This window comes from Diospyros lotus, chromosome 4, assembly GCF_014633365.1.
Source record: "Diospyros lotus cultivar Yz01 chromosome 4, ASM1463336v1, whole genome shotgun sequence".
Lineage (NCBI taxonomy): Eukaryota > Viridiplantae > Streptophyta > Magnoliopsida > Ericales > Ebenaceae > Diospyros > Diospyros lotus.
In genome coordinates, this window is record NC_068341.1 from 4,518,488 (window position 1) to 4,539,629 (window position 21,142).

General features: G+C 36.9%; 1 protein-coding gene and 1 pseudogene across 2 annotated transcripts; both read right to left on the bottom strand.

The window, feature by feature from the left end:
* Positions 1–1,514: 1,514 nt before the first annotated feature.
* LOC127800494 (heavy metal-associated isoprenylated plant protein 32-like) lies at positions 1,515–4,231 on the bottom strand. 2 transcript variants are annotated; one of them, XM_052335121.1, is made up of 4 exons: positions 3,933–4,231; positions 3,775–3,806; positions 3,280–3,355; positions 1,515–3,052 (listed from the first exon to the last, which is right to left on the bottom strand). In XM_052335121.1, the coding sequence occupies exons 2-4, from the start codon at positions 3,802–3,804 to the stop codon at positions 1,692–1,694; spliced, it is 1,467 nt and encodes a 488-aa protein (XP_052191081.1). In that variant the 5' UTR covers positions 3,805–3,806; positions 3,933–4,231; the 3' UTR covers positions 1,515–1,691. The 2 variants fall into 2 exon arrangements, with proteins under 2 accessions (XP_052191081.1, XP_052191080.1); XM_052335120.1 differs by having other exon boundaries at positions 3,775–4,230.
* A 3,700-nt stretch (positions 4,232–7,931) lies between these two features.
* On the bottom strand, positions 7,932–19,875 carry LOC127800405 (probable E3 ubiquitin-protein ligase LUL4; annotated as a pseudogene).
* Between the last annotated feature and the right edge of the window lie 1,267 nt (positions 19,876–21,142).

Genomic DNA, 21,142 nt, shown 5'->3' on the forward strand with positions numbered 1-21,142 from the left:
ACGGCTAACATAATTTTGATGTTATTTTTATCTAAGTATCATTATTTTTTTTTTATATAACAATGATGGTTACGAAATTTACAATTGTAATTTATATTAAATTTTAATATTTTGATTTATTAAAATCTTTAGATTATAAAAATGTGATGAGGTTGCAATGTGAGAAGGGAACAGTCGAACAGAGAATAACTGGAACAGAGGAGAACCAGGCGAGGCAGGGCTAACTCGATAAGTGTAACCAAATGCTCCGAGAAGATTTCGGATCTCATCAAGCTACAAGTACAATAGCCTCAGCCTCATTAAATGTGAATTACGTCAGTGGCAAAATCAAAAGCAGTCCCCCCCGCCCACCCACCTCCCCCAAATTACTTATTACAGTGCGCCCGAGCCACAGGTAAGCATAGTCCCCCCAGTCCCTCGCTGCCACATCTGGAGGAGTTTTATCCGCTGCTCTGCTTCACACCCCCACACGCTATTCCTCCCAAACGTACAACTCTCTGAAGCTGTCAAGTACACGGGGCCTGCCTACGTCTACCACAGGTAATCATACACGTCGATTTGTCTAATCGAATCCTTATGCGTGTGGGCATCTACCATTACCCCTTGGATGTCCAGCAGCAGCAGCATCATGCCATGATCATGTTGACAAATCCAAGAAGAGTTCTCTTGGTGCCCTTTTCGTTGATTAGACTACACCCTCGGCGCTTGATTGGACTAGATCCTCACCAGAATTCGTGTCGAGTGTCAACGCCGTTGGATTCCCTGATGTGAAATTATTAGCTTGTCCTTGTCAACACGATCAACGGCTCAGATTCTTCCGCCTGTGCGCCCGCAAGTACTTCTCTCGCAGCTGATGATGCAATCAACTTAATTTTGATCCTTAAATAAAGTTCCACATATATACGCACAATTATTATCACTCACGGCAATAACTATAAATACATATGTAGTGGGTCCTACTAATAGGTGCCACACCATGAGAATATTGTTAATTTCATATGGTTACTCCTGTTTCACTCAAAAAGTTTAATATCTGTTCCTCGGCAAAGTGAAATTCAAGTTAACCTTCCCATCAAACTATTAAAAAAAAAAAAAGGAAAATCTGGGGAGAAAGAGAAACATTTTTGGGTGGTGGGCTCCACCACATTAGCCACCATGATTTCGATCACATCATGGAATGAAAGGGGTACAATGTGATAATTAAGGAAGAGAGAGAGAGAGAGAGAGAGAGAGAGAGAGGGGGGGGGGGGGGGGGGGGGAAGGCGGAGGGGCGGAAATGGGCAGAGAGAGATGCGGCTTCTCGCCAAACCCCATTCTCTTTTTCTTCTCGTCTGTCATTTTGCGGGCAACATATCATATATCATATTTTTATATATATTTATAAACACATTAGAAACATATCAAGGAAGGTGACCACTTACTTGCTAGTACTACTACTCAACTCTGTTCATATAATTTAAAACTCTAATTCAAGCTTTTTAGGATAAATTAAAAGCTTAAAGCGGAGAAAGGGAAAATTAAAGGGGAGAAAGCAAAACTAAGAAACTGAGACGAAAACCCATTTCCATGTAATTTTTATATGGCGTCAAGACGACTTCTTCTTCTTCTTCTTCCACTATAACTTGACTGAAGTGAGAGCTATACCCCTCGGCAAAAAGCTCCACCTCCACCCACAACCACACTCAGCAAATTCACATCACACTGCAGCTTGAGGTGCTCTCGTCGCTGAAGGCATGGGTATACGGGTGGTCGGGCGGAGGTGGGTACGGGTAGGGATACGGGTATGGCGGCGGCATGTAGTTGACGGCCGGCGGTGGCCGGGCGTACATCATCGGCTGGAACCTCTCGTTCCCGTTTGCCCTCTGCTGGTTCATCATCGCCGCCGCCAAATGCTGCTGGTACGAGTTCCCCGCCAGGCCCTCCTGCCCGGCGCCGTTTAAGTAACCACCAACACCTCCTCCTCCGCCGCCGCCAGCGTTCAACGGGCCGGCAGGAAGGCCTTGGACAGCTGGCATTTGGCCCATTTGGCCCATTGGGAGGTGGCTCATCTGGCCCATCGGGAGGTGGCCCATCGGGCCCATGGGCATGCCCCCTATCTGGCCCATGTGACCACCAGCCATGCCCTGGAACCCGCTGCCCATGTTGGGCAAGCCTTGAACACCATCATTAATCCCACCCCCTTTCTTGCCCCCATTGCCATTATTGTTGCAATTGCCGCCACCACCACCTCCATGGCCGCCGTTCCCATTCTTGCTCTGGGCCCCACCACTGTTGTTACCATTTTTACCCTCTCCCGGATTGCCACCACCATTCTTACCCCCATTTTTGCCACCGCCACCGCCTTTCTTTCCGCCATGGTCATTCTTCCCATCATTCACCTGAATAGGGACATTTCCGCCACCACCTTTCTTGGCATTTCCTCCATTGTTGTTAGCACCGTTGCCGCCCTTGGCCTGAGCATTCATAAACTGAGGAGGAAGCTGCTGCCCGTTCAGCATCATCAAGTTAGGCATTTGGCCGTTTCCCATGATGGGTTTCATCTTGTTGGGAGCAGGGTTAAGGGCACCACCGAATTCATCATCCAACTCATCGTCGTCATCGTAATCCTCGTCATCAAAACAATCAAATTCATCATAACTCATATCATCTTCCTCAGGCAAGTTGAACTTCACAGCCTTCTGGTTCTGGTCCTTGGAGAAGGGCATTTTCAGGTCCTTCAATTGGGGCAGCTTCATGTCTTGAAACCCTTTCATCTGCAGCAGCTGCAGCTGCTGGGGATTCAGGCCGGGTTGTCCGCCGCCGCCTCCAGCACCAGCCTTCTGCTGGTTACCACCGCCCTTTTGGCCCTTATTCCCACTTTTGCCATTGTCACTATGCTGGTTCTTGAACTGGGCATTGAGCTGATTCTGGTTGCCTTGGTTGGCCTTTGGAGGTCCCCATAGCTCTGCATGTTTGCCACTCTTTCCAAGCTTCTTGATCAGGGTGGCTGGGTCTACATTTCCTGATACAGTTACCTTTCCCATCTCTGAGTCGATAAGGATTTTGTAAACCCCTGGTTGAACAAAGCAATTGAAAAGTAACCAACCAAAAACACTTCGAGATAAACACTAATTCGACCAAATAGAGACAAGAGGAAGAGAGAAAGAACCAACAAATAAATTCAAGGACAGGAGAACGATATCTGGCACAAGAATCCATAAAAGCTCATTTGGACCACAAACAGAAAAGGGGAGAATGAACCAAGAAAAGAGGGTCTCGTAATGGAGTAAAAAAAAATACCATCAATTTTCTGCAACGTTTTCTTCACTTTGCTTTTACACCCATCACAGTGTATGTTCACCTTCAGAACACAAGTCTGCATGCACAAGTAAAACCATGGGAACCCAGATAAAGTAAAACCAGAACCAAAAACGAAAAAAAAAAACATTCAACAAAGAAAAAAGGAAGAGAAGAAAAGAGGAAATACCAAGCTTGTCAAGGGAGGAAGAGCACACAAATTAACCCAATTGCAAATGTACGATGAGAAAGAAAAAGAAAAAGAAAAAGGACAACACAAAAGAAAGAAAAAGCACTAAATATCTCTATATTTCACTTCAGAACAAGCAAAGCATTTAAAAGCACAACATCGTGGATTATGGAAGTGTGCTTCTCTGTGCGGTGCGGATATACATGTGTTAAGAGTGTGTAATAAAAAAACTAATGAGATACAAGAATATACAGAGATATATAAAGATGGTAGAATAAAAAAGAACAAAAAAAGAAATGAAATTGTACCTGGATCTTCAAAAACTCCTCTTTACTCATCTCTTCCGTCGTAACAGAACAACCAGAAGGGTACACTAATTAGGACAGAGAAATGGTAGGTCGCAAACAGATCTGAGAGAAACAGAAAAGGGCTAGAAAAACAAACAGGAAAAGGATGAAGAAATTACAAAGAAAAATAAAAGAAGAGAAAATGATCCTCAAGGCGTTCTTCTCTGTTCTCTGTTCTGGGCCTCACTCAACCGAAACGCGCAGAGAGGGGAAAATGTGAGACAGCAAATGGGCCTAAGCCTCCGCGCAACCAAAGCTTTAGAGACAACTACAAGATTCAGTCTTTCACAGAGAGAGAGAGAGAGTTCAGAAGCGGTGGGTGGACATTAAACTCTCTGCTTCCTCTATTTCAGAGTTGGAAAGAGAGAGAGAGAAAGAGAGAGACAGACAAAAGCCTCAGACACCATGGTTTTGGCCTTTATTTATTGGTGTTTTATTGACATATACATAATCAGGGACGAGCCGCATGGAGCTCGGCTTCGGCTCGGCTTGGATTGTTAATGAATTCACATGGGTCAGTCAGAACACCCCCAAAATCCGTTTAAATATTTTGGATCATATTAATTACCCATCGAGTAGAGTATATAGTAGACGGGAATGAACCCTTCCTAGAGTTAGCAAATGGGCCAGACGCTTCATGGCCTGCCTACCAGCCCAGTCTGCCCAATATTATAGCAAATGAGTCGGGTCAGTCTGATATTACAGCAAATAAGCCTGATCCGCCTACTACTTTGTGGCTTGTGACTCGACCTAACTCACCTTGGCTCGTTTCTTAAGGATCATAGAGCCATACCGAGCCCCCATTTCCCACTGTCTGGCCCAGTCTGCCTTTTTCACGAGCCAAATTTGATTTGGCCCACAAAATAAGTGGGCCAAGCGAGAGGCAGCTCGGCCCGCCCATTTTTCAACACTAATCCTCCCTCAGATTTTCTCCTCAATTGTGTCGCTATTAGTAAATGTTACACAATTTCTTCTTAAATAGATAGAATCATTTTATTATTATATTTTCACATTATTTGGGATATTTTTTTATTTTGTATAAATATTTTTATTAAGAAATTATACACATGATTATTATATTATACGATTTCCTATCTTTACTAGGCTTTGTTAACTAAGATATAAATTGAAAAAAATGAGATATGAAAAATATTTCAAATTAAAATATTTTTTATTATATTTGTTAAATTTATCTAACGATTCTTAAAAAAAAGTCAAGTAACTTTTTATTTTAGATTTTGTAGATAAATTTATTTTTTTATATAAATTCATCTTAAACTTTACAAATAAAAAAAATGACATATATATCTTTCGGTACATTTCAAAAAAAAATTAACAAATAATTTGATAAAAATTTTAAAATATTTCACAACCTTATCTTGATCAACTCATATTTTGATCCAGAAAATATTCCAATGTTATCTTAATACAATTTTATCTTACTTATTTTAACAACTACTATCTTAAAAAATAAATTTATAAGGAATGATGCCTCAAATAACATAACAAACTAATTACATTATAAACAAAATTTAATACTCTTCATTCTTCAATTATTTAATATTTAATACCTAATCCATCTAACTTTAAAAGTAGAAGCAATTCTATTTCTCTATACCAACTATTTAATAGCTTTTATGTATATTCTATATAGTTTTAATCTTTGATAGAATATTCTTTTCAATAAATTTAAAATTTGACAGTTATTAAAACCATAAAAATTCTATAAACCGTACCATGACAGTCGATGAGTCGTGTTGGGGTCCAAAATTCATATTATATTATTTTTCGTATCTAATTAGTTCATTTATATCACACATTAACACTAATAGAAAAGCATCTTTGGACCTCTCAAGTGAAGCACACGATGGGTAAAGTTCGTAGGGCTGTCAATTACATACAATAAATCAGATTTGTACCGACGTGATTAAATCACACTTATATATGTATATATATATATATAAATTTAAAAATACCAACTCTATCATTAGTATTCTACAATAATGATAGAAAAAAAAAGTGAGAAAGATAAAGAAGAATGCCATGATGAGATAGAGTTGAATGCGAAAAATAAAGGTAAAAGAGGTTATATATGGAGGATGAAGATATTACATCTCACATGATGGTCGACTCTAATTTTGTGTATTTTTTTGTGAAATTCAAGTCTTAATTGAAGAAGAAGAAGAAGAAGAATGCCCTTTAGCGAGCTAAAAAGGATTTCAATGCTAAAGGTATAATTATTACTAATCCAATTTGATGGTGTTATCTTTCTACATATTTTATGTGACTATGCTATTAGGTTAGCATTTGCAATATTATTTTGAATTTTTTGCATTTACTCAAGAGATGCCCTAGCTTAAATTATACATTTTATAATTTTTTTTGTTAATATATGTTTGCTTATAAAAGAAAAAAAAAAAAGAGAGAAAGAGAGTGAGATAATATTTTGTTAAATTTTTATTTGTGATAATATTTTAAATAATTATTAACTACCAACTGCATGAATTTGGAAACTTTTAATTTTTAGTTTTTTATATAATAATGATGTTTAAAGATAAAAAAAATATTCTTTCTTATTTTGTTAATATATTGTGATATTTTGAGATAATTTTTTTAGAACAATTAATAGCTAATAAAGAAAAATAAATGGTGACAATTACATTTGTGTGATTATTATAATATATGGATATATAAATAAACATTTCATATTGGATGGATTCACTGTTGGATCTGAGCCCTTCATTAGGGCCTCTTATTCCCTAAACAATGGTTTCCTTTTTAAACAAATTCTTTTACAAGCATTCATTTTTTAAAAAAAAGGGGTTTCTTTCTGTTCTTTGAATTGATAAATATAAATAGTATTATGTTATAAAAGTTAGCATTTTTATCTATTTATTTTTTCAACTAGACTAGACAGTAGACATGCTAGTAGTAATGTTGAGGTTAACTGTGTGTCCTTGGAAGCAGGTGGACGATGTTTGAGGGGTTATGTTCTCTAAGTTTGTACGCCCCTCACCCCACCCCACTCTCTCCTCTCTGAACTAATTATTGTTGTCTTTCTTAAAAGCCTAAAACCATGATGAAACCCCTCCTGGTGACTTTGTCCTTCCATCTATTCTTTTTGCTTATTCTATTTTATGCACCCAAACCCACCCCCTCTTTTCCTGAGACTGTTTAATGTGAAGGGTGGTAGCCTGCCCCTGAGACTGAGAGAGTTGAAAACAATCAGCTTGTGTTCGCTAATTTTCTTTCTAATGCTTCCTTGGGAATTTTACATGAAAAGCCAGAAGGTGGGTGGGTGATGTTGCTAGTTTTTGATAATGAGTAATGACTAAACATATTTTATCCAAAAGTGCAGACACATATGGCAGTGGCGTTGCCTCCTTTCTGCCCATATAAGGGGCCAAATGTGCAGTGGCATTGCCATTTATTTGCCAAGCTTCACATGAGCATCACATGGAATTTAGAAGGTGATTGATAATGAGATCAACTCAGGCTGGCTAGCTGGCTATGGGCACATCTTTGACAATGCCCTTTTCCTATATTTAGCGTGCATTATATTCTCTCCCACCAATCCTCACATGGCATTCGCAGCCCCTCTTTACTGTAGCCCTTAGAATTTAGTGTCTTGAGGAAACCAGAAAATATTGTAGCAATTAATAATAATTATAATATTTTTTTACAAACTAATTTACACCATGGCAATGGCAGAATAGTCCTGGCCTATAATCTCGGTCTCTTCGTCTCTCGCAGTGCACAGGAGACTTGAGAAATGTACATCTCCTAAGGATTGGTGTCTGTAATTGTTTGAAAGGTTGGTTCATATGTTTCATCTTCAGCAGCTTTGTCCTCCAATTATAGGGGGGAGAATAGTGTGTGGATAGAGGCCGGGAAGAAAACGAAGATAGGCTTGGGGAAAAGTTGTATGAATTTGATCAGTATGCTACAGTTTGCCACACAGTGCAATTTTGTTATTTTCTCCAACTCTGTCATAGTGTTGAAAGCAATGAGGCCACAAGGGTCTGACGGTAAATCCAAAGGAATCTGTAAGGATGAAAAATTATTGGCAACGGCAGTATATAAAGCTGGAGAGAGAGAGAGAAAGAGAGACACAGAGAGAGAGAGAGAGATCTTTCAACATATTTCTTCCTCCGATCTGTCAAATCTCACTAGCCAGTTGGCTTGGATCCGTGTATGAATGCAACTTGCAGACAGAATAACTACAATAAGTCATGATTGTTTTTAATTCTTGGGATCACTCTTCTTACAAGAATTTTTGTAAATTACAAATATAAAAATTTATTTTATAACGAGAATCGAATTCACCGACATTCAATTGAAATTAACATATCACTTGTTCAATTATTCAATCTATAACCTAATCTAGGGCTTAATTGTTATTTTGATAAATTTGATTAATATCCTCATCTTTTATTTTTATTTAGAAGAAGCAAGTTCGTTTTATGTCATTCTTTTGTATGATTGCATATGATATGACTTAAAACATTATTATCTTCTAGAAGTATAGGTGTTATTGGGGAAATTCTATTCTAGCCCACATTATTATTCTCTACGGCCCACATTATTACTCTCCACAGTCCACACAAGCCTAATTTGTATTTTTACTCTATGCAACCATAATAAATTACAGCTCACATATCGAAAATTTGCCTTTCTTCTTCTTCTATATGTTCCCCATACACTTATCTGGCTGGGTTGGAGGTTCCTAGCAGTCGAACCACCGCCCGACGAAGGCCATGGCCGCGAGTTCTGCAACAAAACCATCATTGTTTTCATCTTTTTCAAGAAGATATACATAGAGAAAGATATATAGAGATGGCTATGAATCGACCCACCGTCCGATGGCGAGGGGGTTCAAGTGGTTCTCGAACACTCGAACCCCCGACCACCGCTCGTGTAACAACCTAAAAATTTTCATATCAAATAAATTCTTTTATTCCTACACAATATTCTGATACTAATCTCCTTTCACAATAGCGGAAACACAAATAACCATTAATACATACCTTAGGGTAGCATTATACTAAAACATATCGATAACCATAATTAAAACATGAAACCAGCACCCATCCAACACACCCTCAAGATCTTTTCGATTGGGAAAGTCTCGTACACATCGATATCAATAAGGATTTGATACCACTAAATTTGACCTCGAACTTTCCTTTTTTTAGCGTGTAATGATGCAAGTAAATATAAGCCACAAGACCTAACAAGTATAACTGAAAGAAAGTGAGCATAAGAATCATGAGTATCGAAAGGTAAATAGAATCATGATGTTTAAGGTACTTTCACATGGTAACATGATGAAACATGCATTATGCTCACATGCAATCCTTTTAAAATTATAGTCATGGGACCGAAGTCCAAAACTCTGGGATCGAATTCCATATCATAAACTTGGAACTTAAGTCTATCTCTGAGCCGAAACTTTCTCTACGGATATATCCTACGGACTCGTTCGCTGCGCGCATCAAGTACCATATTCTTTTCAAAAATCATTTCATGAGTATGCATATGTACAATGGCCCCAATTCCTCATGCATCTAACCCTCATGCTTAGCATGTATCATGCCACAAATAAGATTATAACCACACATAATATGCATAGGACTCATACAAGGATCACAAAACATATAGCAAGATGGTAAACTCGTAACTAATCTATTTGCAAGATGTTACAATACCTTGCATAAATTTGACCCTAGCCAATAAGCATCATTCCCAAGGAAGTAGAGCGATACAAAGCCCCGTGAAAAGCCCCGTGACGAACGTAATCAACAATATCAAGTAATCATTACTTAACTTATTTCATCGGCAATAGACTCATCAATAACACATAAATCATATAATAGTTTCCATGCGAATTCATATTATGAATGCATGGAACTGAGTAATAGTAAGGGAGGGTATCAAATATGAGAAACCATGAAGACTTGTGTAAGGACTAAAAAATATAAGAAGAAGGATAGGAACTTGCAAAAATAACAATTGAACTTGCATTTACGGTTAAAGACTTGCCTCCAAAATAAATTAAAGAGGAAAGAGAACTTACCTTAGATACTTTCCTTTAACCCCTATAATGAACCATGGTCGCTTATGACATAGCCCAAGCCAAAAGGAAGGGGTAGTGTAGAAATAATGTGGGTGCAGAGGGAAATCAAGTTCTGGTGGCAAAAAGTGGTTTGGATGTGTGGGAGGGCAGGTGGCGCGGCTGGCAGCTCCGTGGTGCGCGGCAAGGCCACGCAGGGCCCTACGTGGCGGGGCTTGGCCGCGCATGGGCGCCAAAATGGCGTTGTTTTGGCACCAATTGGGTTCAAAAACCCAACTTTTTCTCCTTGCTTGGTCGCAGCTTGATCCCTCGACCACTCCTTCCTCCTAAGCCCATTTGACCATCTCGCCTACAACGTTCCTTGTCTATTTTTGCGCTCAACTTATACTTAAGGTAACATCCACCCCAGTTTCTGAAATTACGCTTAAACCCCATTATTTTTTAAAAATTCACTAACTTAATCTATTTTATTATTTTCATAAATACTCTCAATTAAAATAATTACCTTAATTTTTTATTTTCCCAAAACGCATAAATAAATATTCTGCTTAATCTCCAAATATTCCATAATAACCTTAAATAATTATTAATTATCTCCAAAATTTCGGGATGTTACACCTCATCAGGGGTTTGAGAAACCTCGTCGCCGATCGGGGGTCTGCCCGCTGTCACCGCCACTCATGTATAACATTACTCAAAAATTTAATATGAAATTTTGTGAAAAAAATAAAACATAAATCCATAAAATTGGTTGTCAGATAAGTCAAAAACTAACTTCACGACAAAAACTTCCCGCCCCCAACCTCCCGCGGTCGGGGAAGCTAGGGTTCCCTAACTGCCCGCGATGGGGAACCCTTGAGTTCCCCCACCGTTGCCGGTCAAGGAACCTTACATTCCCTACCCCAACCCCCAATAGTCATGTGGGTTCCTCGACTACGCCATCCGACCCAGGTGATAGTTCCTTCGAGCATTTTCTCTGTTCATTCTGCTTTTCATTGTATCTTTTTTCATAAAACTCTTCCTATCTCATCAATATTTTTATATAATTATAGAGAAAAATAAAAGAAAATAAAAAAAATGGGAGAAATGGCTGCAATTGATGGGAGAAAATCGTGATTAGAGAAATGGCTAAGAAAGAAAGGAAAAGTGGAAGGATAATATAGGGTTTTTAATGCAGGGTAGTTGAGGAATATTAAATGAGTTGTGAAAAGCAAAAAGGTGGGATGGAGATAGAATTTCCCGTGTTATTATCCACACCCACATGGTCTCTCAACCTTCATGGTGTCATGGCTTTATGTTTTTCTTCAAAGGGAAAGAAGGAAGTAAAAACAAGAGACTCAAAAGTGAGAGAGAGAGAGAAACAAAAGTGTGGCTTATATTTGATCAATCAGGATAATCATTGATTTATGAATACTTAAGAACAGGAACAAAAGAATGGCTTATGTGATCATACGAAGTTTTATGGCATTTTCATTCATCACACTTTTATCTTTCCTCTGAATACAAAAACTAGAATACTGAAAAAACCCCAGAAATCCTTCCAACCTAGGCTTAGCTTAATAAAGAAGACCAAATAGAAAACAGAGAGGAAGAGAAATCTTGTTAAGACTTGCCTAATGATTAGACTAGGCTGCATTCTCATGGATATTAATATAATTCTTAACAAGAGTTTGAAAATCCATAGTTTAAGGACTTTCCAACTGTAAAATTAAAAGTTCACCAAATTAGTATAAAATTGCAAGATAACTCTAGAAATCTGCATTCTCTATTCATTCTCCAGCCAATGCTAGAAGATTCTCAGGTTCTCTCCTCCTTTTGCCAACTCCCATAGCAAATATTCTCAGTGCCTCTTCTCTTTTTGGCTATTAGTAGATTGAAAAGAGTTCCTTCCCATCACCTGGAATCTTCATCCACCTTTATAGGCATAGGATTTGCCTCTCTTGCTTCCTAAATCTGCATCCTCTCACAGCCCTCTTTCTTTCTTTCTTTTCTATTTTTTACCCAGCTCTCTTTTATTTTGTTTCTTTTTGCTGGGTACACCCTCCAACTGAATATCTTACTGAAGGATAAAAGACTATATGAAGTGAAATTGCAAGCAAGGACTGGCGGAATTCATTTTCTATGTCCAAAGGAAAAGAAGAATAAAGGGAAAGTAAAGAGTTTCAACACTTTAGTCAGATCATATTTTTTGAGAACTTCAAGAGAGGAGGCAAAGAGAGGATTCTGGAGATAAAAACAACCTTTATCAACTAACTAGGTGCCAATACCATACTCTTTTTGCAAAAACATCATGACAAAGTGCACCCTTATATATACAATGCCATGTGATCAAAGATCAGAGAGAGAAATGAAGATACGTTTAACAACTAATAGAACAAAAAGCACATATATAAAAGGATTAGATACAAAGAAAAGAATATTGAAAGAGTATCATACAATAAGATCCAGAACGAAGGAAGGGATCACTCACTGATCAACATTGTTGATCTTGATCTCTATGAGTTCCTTGATGGGTAGACGGCATATAGGGCACTTATTTGTTTGAAGCCTCAATTCTTTTGTACATTCACCGCACATGCACTGCAAAATAAGAAATTCTCCTGTCAGAAAATAAGCAACTGAAGTAATAGAAATAGAAGACAGAGACCGCATATCACAATTGTTGTGCCAATCTAAAAATTTCACCATTAATATTAACCAGATAACTCCCACACCACAACAAACAAAATCCTAAAAAGTAAAATTTAAAGGAAAGGATACAAAGGCCATGGGAAGATTATATAGTTTGATTTGAATATATCCAAAGTAACATTAATCATTAAAAAGAAAAAATATGAGAAACAAAAAAGCTCTTAGACCCTTTGGGTTAGCATTTCCTGCAAGCATTAAATATTGACTACGTAGTCTTTTTTTTTTTCCTTATAGTCCCAATTGATTCTTCAGTACATGTCTTTGCTGGCAAAAATGGAACAGCAAAGTGTTTTAGGGCTTGTACAGATTGTTCTACGAAAAGAAACTTTTATTCGTCATTTCTCCCATATTTTACCCACAGATATCCTAAGTGCTAAAAATGTATACTTCTAGTAGAGTTTCAAGCAGCAGACTAGAAACTGACAAAAAATGCCAGTATACCATTAACCATTTGAAAGACATGCTTCACAAGTTCAGCAACAGTTAGTCAACAAAGATAGTAAGTTAGAATTGAACAGAACACCCCAAAAGAAGAAATGAGAGACTTATGAACAGGCAAACCCATGCTCTTAGTGTGGGGAGCATCAAATTTTATGTAAGTTGAACTATTGCTAAGTCCATATTGGAAAGTCACAGCAAGCACGGGCAAAATGCCTTAGGGTTGAGCTCAACTAAGTGTGTGCTTGAAAACAATTCATGGTTGAGTTAATCTAGAATTGTCTTGGGTAATCTTGAGAGTTCATGATTTAAACTAATCCACATTATGTACTCAAGACAATGAGCTTGCCCTGATCCCATTATCACTCTCAAAAGCTTGGCTTCTTGTCCTATATGATGAATCCATGACCATTAACACTATGTTCATTGCACAATTACACCTTTGATTTCCACTCATAACAAAACAAAACAATAACTTTTAGACGGACTCTCACCATATGTCGGCATGGAAGAACAGCTGTATCCTTAGGTCTTGTCAAGCAAATCACACACTCTTTGCCTGGATCTTCATCTTTGAAACTTCCAGCAGTTGAATTTGGGATTCCATAAATCTCACGCAGTTCATACTGAACCCTCAACCCTATCAATCCATAATATCTGTTTGATCACTCTCACATCAAAAGCATTCTCATTGTTCTTGTGAATAACAGCTTGAGTAATCTGCATATGAGGGGATGAACTTGCTGAAGGATCAGTAAGACTTTCTTCTGTAGGATCAGCTGGCACAAATGTTTCAGCAGATATTACAAGAGGGAACACATCTTCTCCTGGTGAGGGTGTAGAAAGTTCCAGAAGGTTGACGGAATTTCTGGCCAAGCCCTTTCTGAAAAGGGACTTTAATTGACACATAAGCTTCAGGAATTAGTGGAAGAAATTTACAATTGGGCTCTTCCTTGGCAAAGTAAAGAATGGTAAAGCTGTCCATCAGAAAGAACCATAAAATGATATTAAGCAGCAAAAATGGTAAATCACATTCAGAGAAGTCAAATATTTTTATGTTTCAAAATTAGCAACTTAAAAAGATCAACATGTGGCACCAAGTCGTTCCAACTTGGTGAAGACATCATGCAAAGTTAAGTCAGGATTTCTGATCCCAAGTAATATATCCCTGCCGTGATAGTATTTAAATTTCTCCAAATAGATAAAACTGTCAGAAAATGTCCAACTCATCAGTTATAGAACCCAGGGATGCTATCATTCAGTATTACTTAATTTAAGTTTCTGGAGTCAAACTTTCTTTCATTAATAAAAAGTTATCAAATGTAAGGATGTCACATAGCTAAACATGAAACAAGTCAGTACTGTTCCTTTCTTAAGCTAAAACCTTCCACTGGACAGTATTATCTAAAGCCCACCACCAGAATAGTTGATTGAATGGTTTTCTGAAACACTAGCTAGTCCAGCTAAAAGTGTTATCCTTAATTTGGCCACCTCAGTTTGCCACTGGGGCAATTCTCAATATGCTTCTTTTTCACATGAACATCGAAACTCAATATGGCTTTTTATACCATAATCAAGAAGATTGAATTTGGGTGGTTGTTTTTGTATTTTGAAGAATAGAAGAATCTAAAACAGTAGTCATAAAGATATTTTCCAAAGATAGAACAAGACAATAACTTGCAAGCTGCTCAATTACAAGCAAGAACAACATAGTCACCTGGAATCTAACAGAGCCATGACGAACATTCAAGTCCAGGCAAACTAATACGAAAGGGTTTTCCATGTTATCAGCTGCTTGGTTCATGGCTACGCAACATTCTACAGTACCACAGGACAATGCTGTAGCTGAACCCAGCTTCATTCTTTCTTAAGAAGTTTGCTTTCATTTGTGAAGACTCTCTCATTGAAAGAGGGCAGTAAAGGAGTACAAGCTAATAGGAATAGAACTCTTCTTATCAACTGATGATTTCCAGAAAGGGTAGACAGCTGTTAGCTTTATAGTATCGTACATGCTTAGACTTGCACGTGGTGCTTCCTAAGTTGTACCTAGTAGAGCGTATATATACCTAATACACATGAATAAAATATTAAATTTTTTTGTCTCTTTCTCAAAACATCCTCCCATTTGTACAATTGCAGTGCCCCACCTTCCAGAGTAAAATCAATCCAGGATAGCATTAAGTCATCTTTGGCAAGCTTATTTATCTGCATATTTACTTTCTTAAACAAGTATCCCTAACGTCATGTTGTCTGGACTTGAAAATAATCCATATTCTCCTTGTTCTATGTTTTACAGGAGCTAATGTTTCATCATGTCCACAAGAAAGTAAATGATAAAGTGAGACAACACATGATGACTTCAATCCTGCAGCAGAATATATACAACATTCAGTTAAAGAATTGGGATAAAGTTAAGTTAAAAGTCTAAAAATATTGACCAGAGATCAACAAAAGCAGATGCAACCCAAACTTCAACACCATCTGCAAGTGTGCATATTGAACTTGGAGTGATTTGACTGTAAACAACTCAACTGGAGTGATTTGAACTTGTTATTTCTGTAAATCACTCAAAGGTCCAATAGAACAAGGGCCAGCTAGTAGTAAAATAAGGATGGCCATACAAGCAGTATATCCCTAAGTTTCTCTTGAAAAATACAAAATTTGAAAAAAAAAAAATGCAAAAAAATATGAAACCAATACAAATAGCAACAAATCCAAGTATAGCGAGTGTGAGTCATGGTGAAAGGAAGGCTGAATTGGTTGATGGCCTTCTGGGAATTATGATGCAACAAGCATGCACAAAAACCATCAGAGCCAGAAAGAAGAGAGCTAAAGCAATTCAGAGAGAGCAAGCAGCAGTGGAAATCATATATGGAGCAGCAAGGATTTTGTTTATTCTTTTGCAATCCCCTCTCTCAATGGAGGTTGGAACTCCATATTTATAGTGAAGGGATCAAGTTAGAGAATCAACATCTACGGAAATGAACACAAGTCATGGCCTAGAATCCTGTTAGAGGAATGACCATATGTTGGAGGGGTGGCATTGGTATCGATCTTTATATATGCACTTAGTACCTGAACAAACCATTGCCAACGTTTTGAGTAGAAGCATTTATTCATACTATTGGCATTTGCTCATGGGAGTATTCACTAACTATTTGTTCATGGAAGCACGGAGAATTCTGTAAGGTTTTGTATTGTGTTGGACATTAACCCTTGTCAGATATTTATCCAATGATGTCCTGTTATTTTTTAATCTTTTTCACTACCAACACTTTTAGGATGACGATGCTTCTAACTTTCCATCATTTCAACAAATTAGACAATGAAACAAGTTAAAAAAAAAAGTTAAAATCAATTATAAAATAAAATAAATGCAGATTTAATTTATTAGTCCTCATTTGTCTCTTCTCCTCAGTTCTACAATCCATTTCTCCCCTCGATCAAGAGTAATCTATTCTGCATTTGGTCACAGAACTGGATGGGGTTGAGGTTCTTTGTTTGGGTCTGGATTTTCTTATTGATGCTCACTGCTTCTGGTTAACACCTCTATCACCATGAGCTATGTAACCCACTCTTCAAAGCTCTAGTAAAACTTTCTTTTTTTTTTTTTTGCACTTGCACGTAACCTGAAGATTTTTAGATGGTTTTCTCTTAACTTGTATTCTTACTCTAAATTTTTTTCATCTTGAAATTTGCTTTTAAACTACTTTTTCTCCTAAAAGAATATATTTCCAACTGCCTGGCACTTTAAGACTGGCTGGCTTATAGTCATCTCACAAAATTTTTCTTTCAACTTGGCAAGTTTGTCAGTCACAAAATACAGAACAAGTACTCTTCTAAATGTGTATACAATCAAATGTTCACCATGGAGCATTTTCTCCTTTCCTTTTTTATTTTTATTAGTTTCTCTGCTATTTTAGTAATATTAGTAAAAACTCACCATCAATAGTGTGAACCCTATATAAAGACGTGAGATTAAGAATTTACAATTTACTGGCAACCAGCAATGAAACCACCTAGCAATCCCATGGGCCCTTGTTAAATATGCTCTTGGCACCTCCTCAGCTTGGACAATTTGCACTCTCTGCCCAAGCCCTTTAACAATAATGACATATCATTGCTCAACTGACAGAACTCTCTGCTCGAGCAATCCATATTGTCAACTTATTGAAGGATGCTTGCAGCACCCCCGCAGCTTGGTCAGAGGAAAGGTGTACTGTTCATCATCTAAGATCCTCACAAGGGTGTTCTCCTGGAACACCCACAGTACCTCAATGGCTCAACTAATGAAACTCTCTTCTTGATCACTCTATTTTTCATGTAACCCCTTTACCATGAAAATACACGGTTTTTATGTCCGTTTCCTGTGACATTCTTAATTACACTCTAGAAACTACTTGTTCATGAGGTAAATCCAACAACCTAGGCTGAGGCTAGGTTTCTAACTAACAAGACTTGAAGGGACTTGTGAATTGGAAGCTGGGCCTCTACTGGTTTTGTATGGCTTCCCCTTTTCCTCCTTTAATGGAGTCAGTCTTGATCAATCACTAGAGAAAGAGAGTCCAACTACAACGTAGATTTTGCTGTACTGTGCCCACTTTCCCATATCTGAACATAATAGGTGCCACTGCCACCACTATATCCTTGATCACCAAAGCCCCCACCTCCGGCCCCCACCATTAGAGTGTTAGGCTACAATATAGTGCTCACATTCCTTCGACACAAGATTCAAGCCTACCTTCTCTATGACAAATAGGGGCATCAGTCATTATTGAAACAATAAACCTACTTCACAACAAGCCTTTACTCCATCCAGCAATACAGAATTCTTTTTCTGTTATCACTCCTCTCTCTAATGACTACAAAACTTTACTCTATCCATCAACAAACACAAAATTCTCCCTCTGTTACCACTTCTCTCTCTAGGGATTACCAAACCTTCCTTTTCGGCTCCATCAACCTCCATGCTAAATCTATTCCTTAATTCCCTATAGATTTTCCTCTGCCAACTTACCAGCAACCTTCCACAATATTATTCATCTCAATTTAACCATGTATTTCCTACTTGAAGCACATATTTTAAATTTGTTTGGATGGTCCCCAATCATTTGTAACTGCAATATAATCCTACAAACATCAATCTTTGATTTTCCAATTTGTGATCATTGTGAGGGTAGTATAATTTTTTCGAACCTACAACATTCCTTGAATTAATTCATTAATACAAATTTATCTAGCCTACTTGGACTGCAAATTCAATAACCATAGTTGCTTATCCATGCATTCTTTTTCTTTTCATTTTTTTGCTAAGTGGCTATAGATAATATTTATGATACTGTCATCTCCATATGTTGACAACATTTTCTAAATCCTTGGACCTGAATTTTAGAACAAAATATCTCCTCCTTCTGCTGCATCTTCTTCTTCATTTGGAAGTAATCATTCCAGTACATCAAACCAGAACAAGAACATGGTGCACCATCACTTCTTCAAATCTAGGATGATAAATGTAAATTTACAGACCATTGAAATCTAAGATATTTCTAAGCTAATCATCTTTCAACAATTAAGAATCTAAGAAAATAACACAATTTAATCTACTCCTCCCACAAACTAATAATGCAAAAGCACATTCTCAAACATGATCACCAAACATTTTGTATTTTTTCTTGGGAAATGATTTATCTTTCTAGCCAAAAGAACGTTATATTTGATTTTTCCCCTCCTAGTAAAAATTACTCGAGGAAATAAGATCGGAAAACTTTGGGGCATCCAACTTCATAGGTTTGAAATGAAAATGAATCATAATTTCAAGTGAACCTACCAGTTTGTGCCACAGGAAGAATATTAGCATTTCCTGGTGACCCTGCTCTGCCGTTGCTCTTAAATGGCATTAATCATGGTATTGTTTCTCCATCACTAATTTGTTGCCTACAAAAGTTTCCTGGTAATCCCTTGGGTACGATTCATACATATGCTTGTTACCCTTTTACCAGTGCCAAATAAAAGAAGAAAAATAAAAAAAAACTAGATGCCAGCTATGCTCCAAATCTTAAATCCCACATGACATTGCTGCATCACAATCCAGACCCAGTTCAACTAATAGCATAAGCAACCAATTCATCTAGACCCCCAAAAGAATTTAATTTATACATGAACGTAAATGGTACAAAAATTACGTACCTCCCATCAAACAGTGCATCAAAAACGAATGAGATCAGATGATGATCTGAGTTCTGCTCATCAACCTCAAGCCGCAACGTATCCTTATGCACATTCACATCATTCCTGACCTTCTTGGCCTGCTGGTGTTCCACATACGGCGGAGGCGGCGGCAGTGGCGAACCAGTCATCGGAGGAGGCGGCCAAATTCCAGGAGCCGACCAGCCAAGGCTGTGGTAAGCATGGTACGGGGCAAAATTCGCCCGCCCCGCCATGGGATTGCCGTAATTGCCCGCACTGTACCCACCAGAGTAGTAGTAGGAAGAGTGAACCGGAGGACCAGGAGGCGGAGGCGGCGGCGGCGGGGTAGGAGGAGGGTGCGCAGGATAAGGGTAGGAAGACGGAGCAGGATAGGGGTCACAGGAAGAAAATGAAGCAATGAGATGGGAAGGAGGTGGGTTTTGATGGTAATTGTTGTTTCTTCTTCTTCTGTTGTTGCTGCTGCTCCATGATATCCCCATCTTACTACACACAGAGAACGAGAGACGAATTTTGATTTGAAGACGGTGGAAGTCTAAAACCATGATGAAACACCCCCCGCCCCCTTTTCCTGAGACTGCTTAATGTGAAGGGTGGCAGCCTGCCCCTGAGACTCGAGAGAGTTGAAAACAATCAGCCTGTGTTCGCTATTTTTCTTTTTAAGACAGAGCAAGATAAAGTGATATTAAGATAAAATTGAGATATTTTTTGGATTGAGATATGGAATGATCAAGATAAGGTCGGGAAACATTTCAATATTTTTATCAAACTGTTTGTTAAATTTTTTAGAATCTAATGATAATTGTATTTTTTCTTTTCATGTATTTGTTAATACATATAATAAGCACCAAGATAAGGATTTTTTTATCAAAATATTCTTATTATCAAATTTATGATTAAAATGGTATTTTATGATTAATATGAATTGTCAAAAAAAATTAAGATTAAAATTAAAAATAATATTTTATTTTTCAAATTCATGTCTAAAAATAAATTTAAAAAGAGTTGAAAAGAGTTAAATAAAATATATATGGAGAGAGAAATTTAAATTTTAAAAATCAATGAAATGAATAATGTCATTTAAATTTTAAAAATTGTCAAAACATATAATAATTTAAAAATATATTAAAAAAATATTAATAATAAGAGTTAAATAAATAAAATTTTTTAATAAATTTAAATCTTTAAAATGCACTAAATGGTATTAATTCTCTTACAAGAGACAGATAAGTAATTCAGCCTTATCTTGAAAGAGCAAGATAAATTTATCCGAGGAGGGAGGTCGAATAAATTTATCTTGAAAGGGAGAGATAAGAGGTCACGTGAGGCCTTTTCCGAAAATTGTCAGATAAGGTTAACAAACACGTTGAAAATACCAAACATTCAAAATGCTTCCCATATCTAACATTTTCTCCCTTTTATTTTAGTTAACAAACACCCCCTAAGCAGTGGTAAACCGCACGGGAAAGTTTAATTTAAAAATAAAATATTAAACTCATTATTTTAAATAATTATAGTTTTTTTCTTTTAATATTCAGTCTTTTATTAAAATTTAAATTTAATTAATTATTCACTATTTAATATATTAATAGAGAAAACTCTTAATTCAATGTACCGCTATTCAATGTGTTAAAGAATAATTAATATATTAAGTAGATTATTTGACAAAATATTTATAATTTTTTTATTTTTTTATTATATTTATTTATAAATAAATATTATAAAATTTATAATATATTTATTCAAAGACGTTCATTATTTATATTTATTATATTATAAATATAAATTAAAACTTTTAAATGTGAATAAGAATAAGTTTTTTAATAATAACAAAACTTTAAAAATATGAATTTTGATTTCTTTCATAGTCTTAAAAATGTGATACCTTAAATATTAATTAGCATTGAAAAACTCAAGCATTTG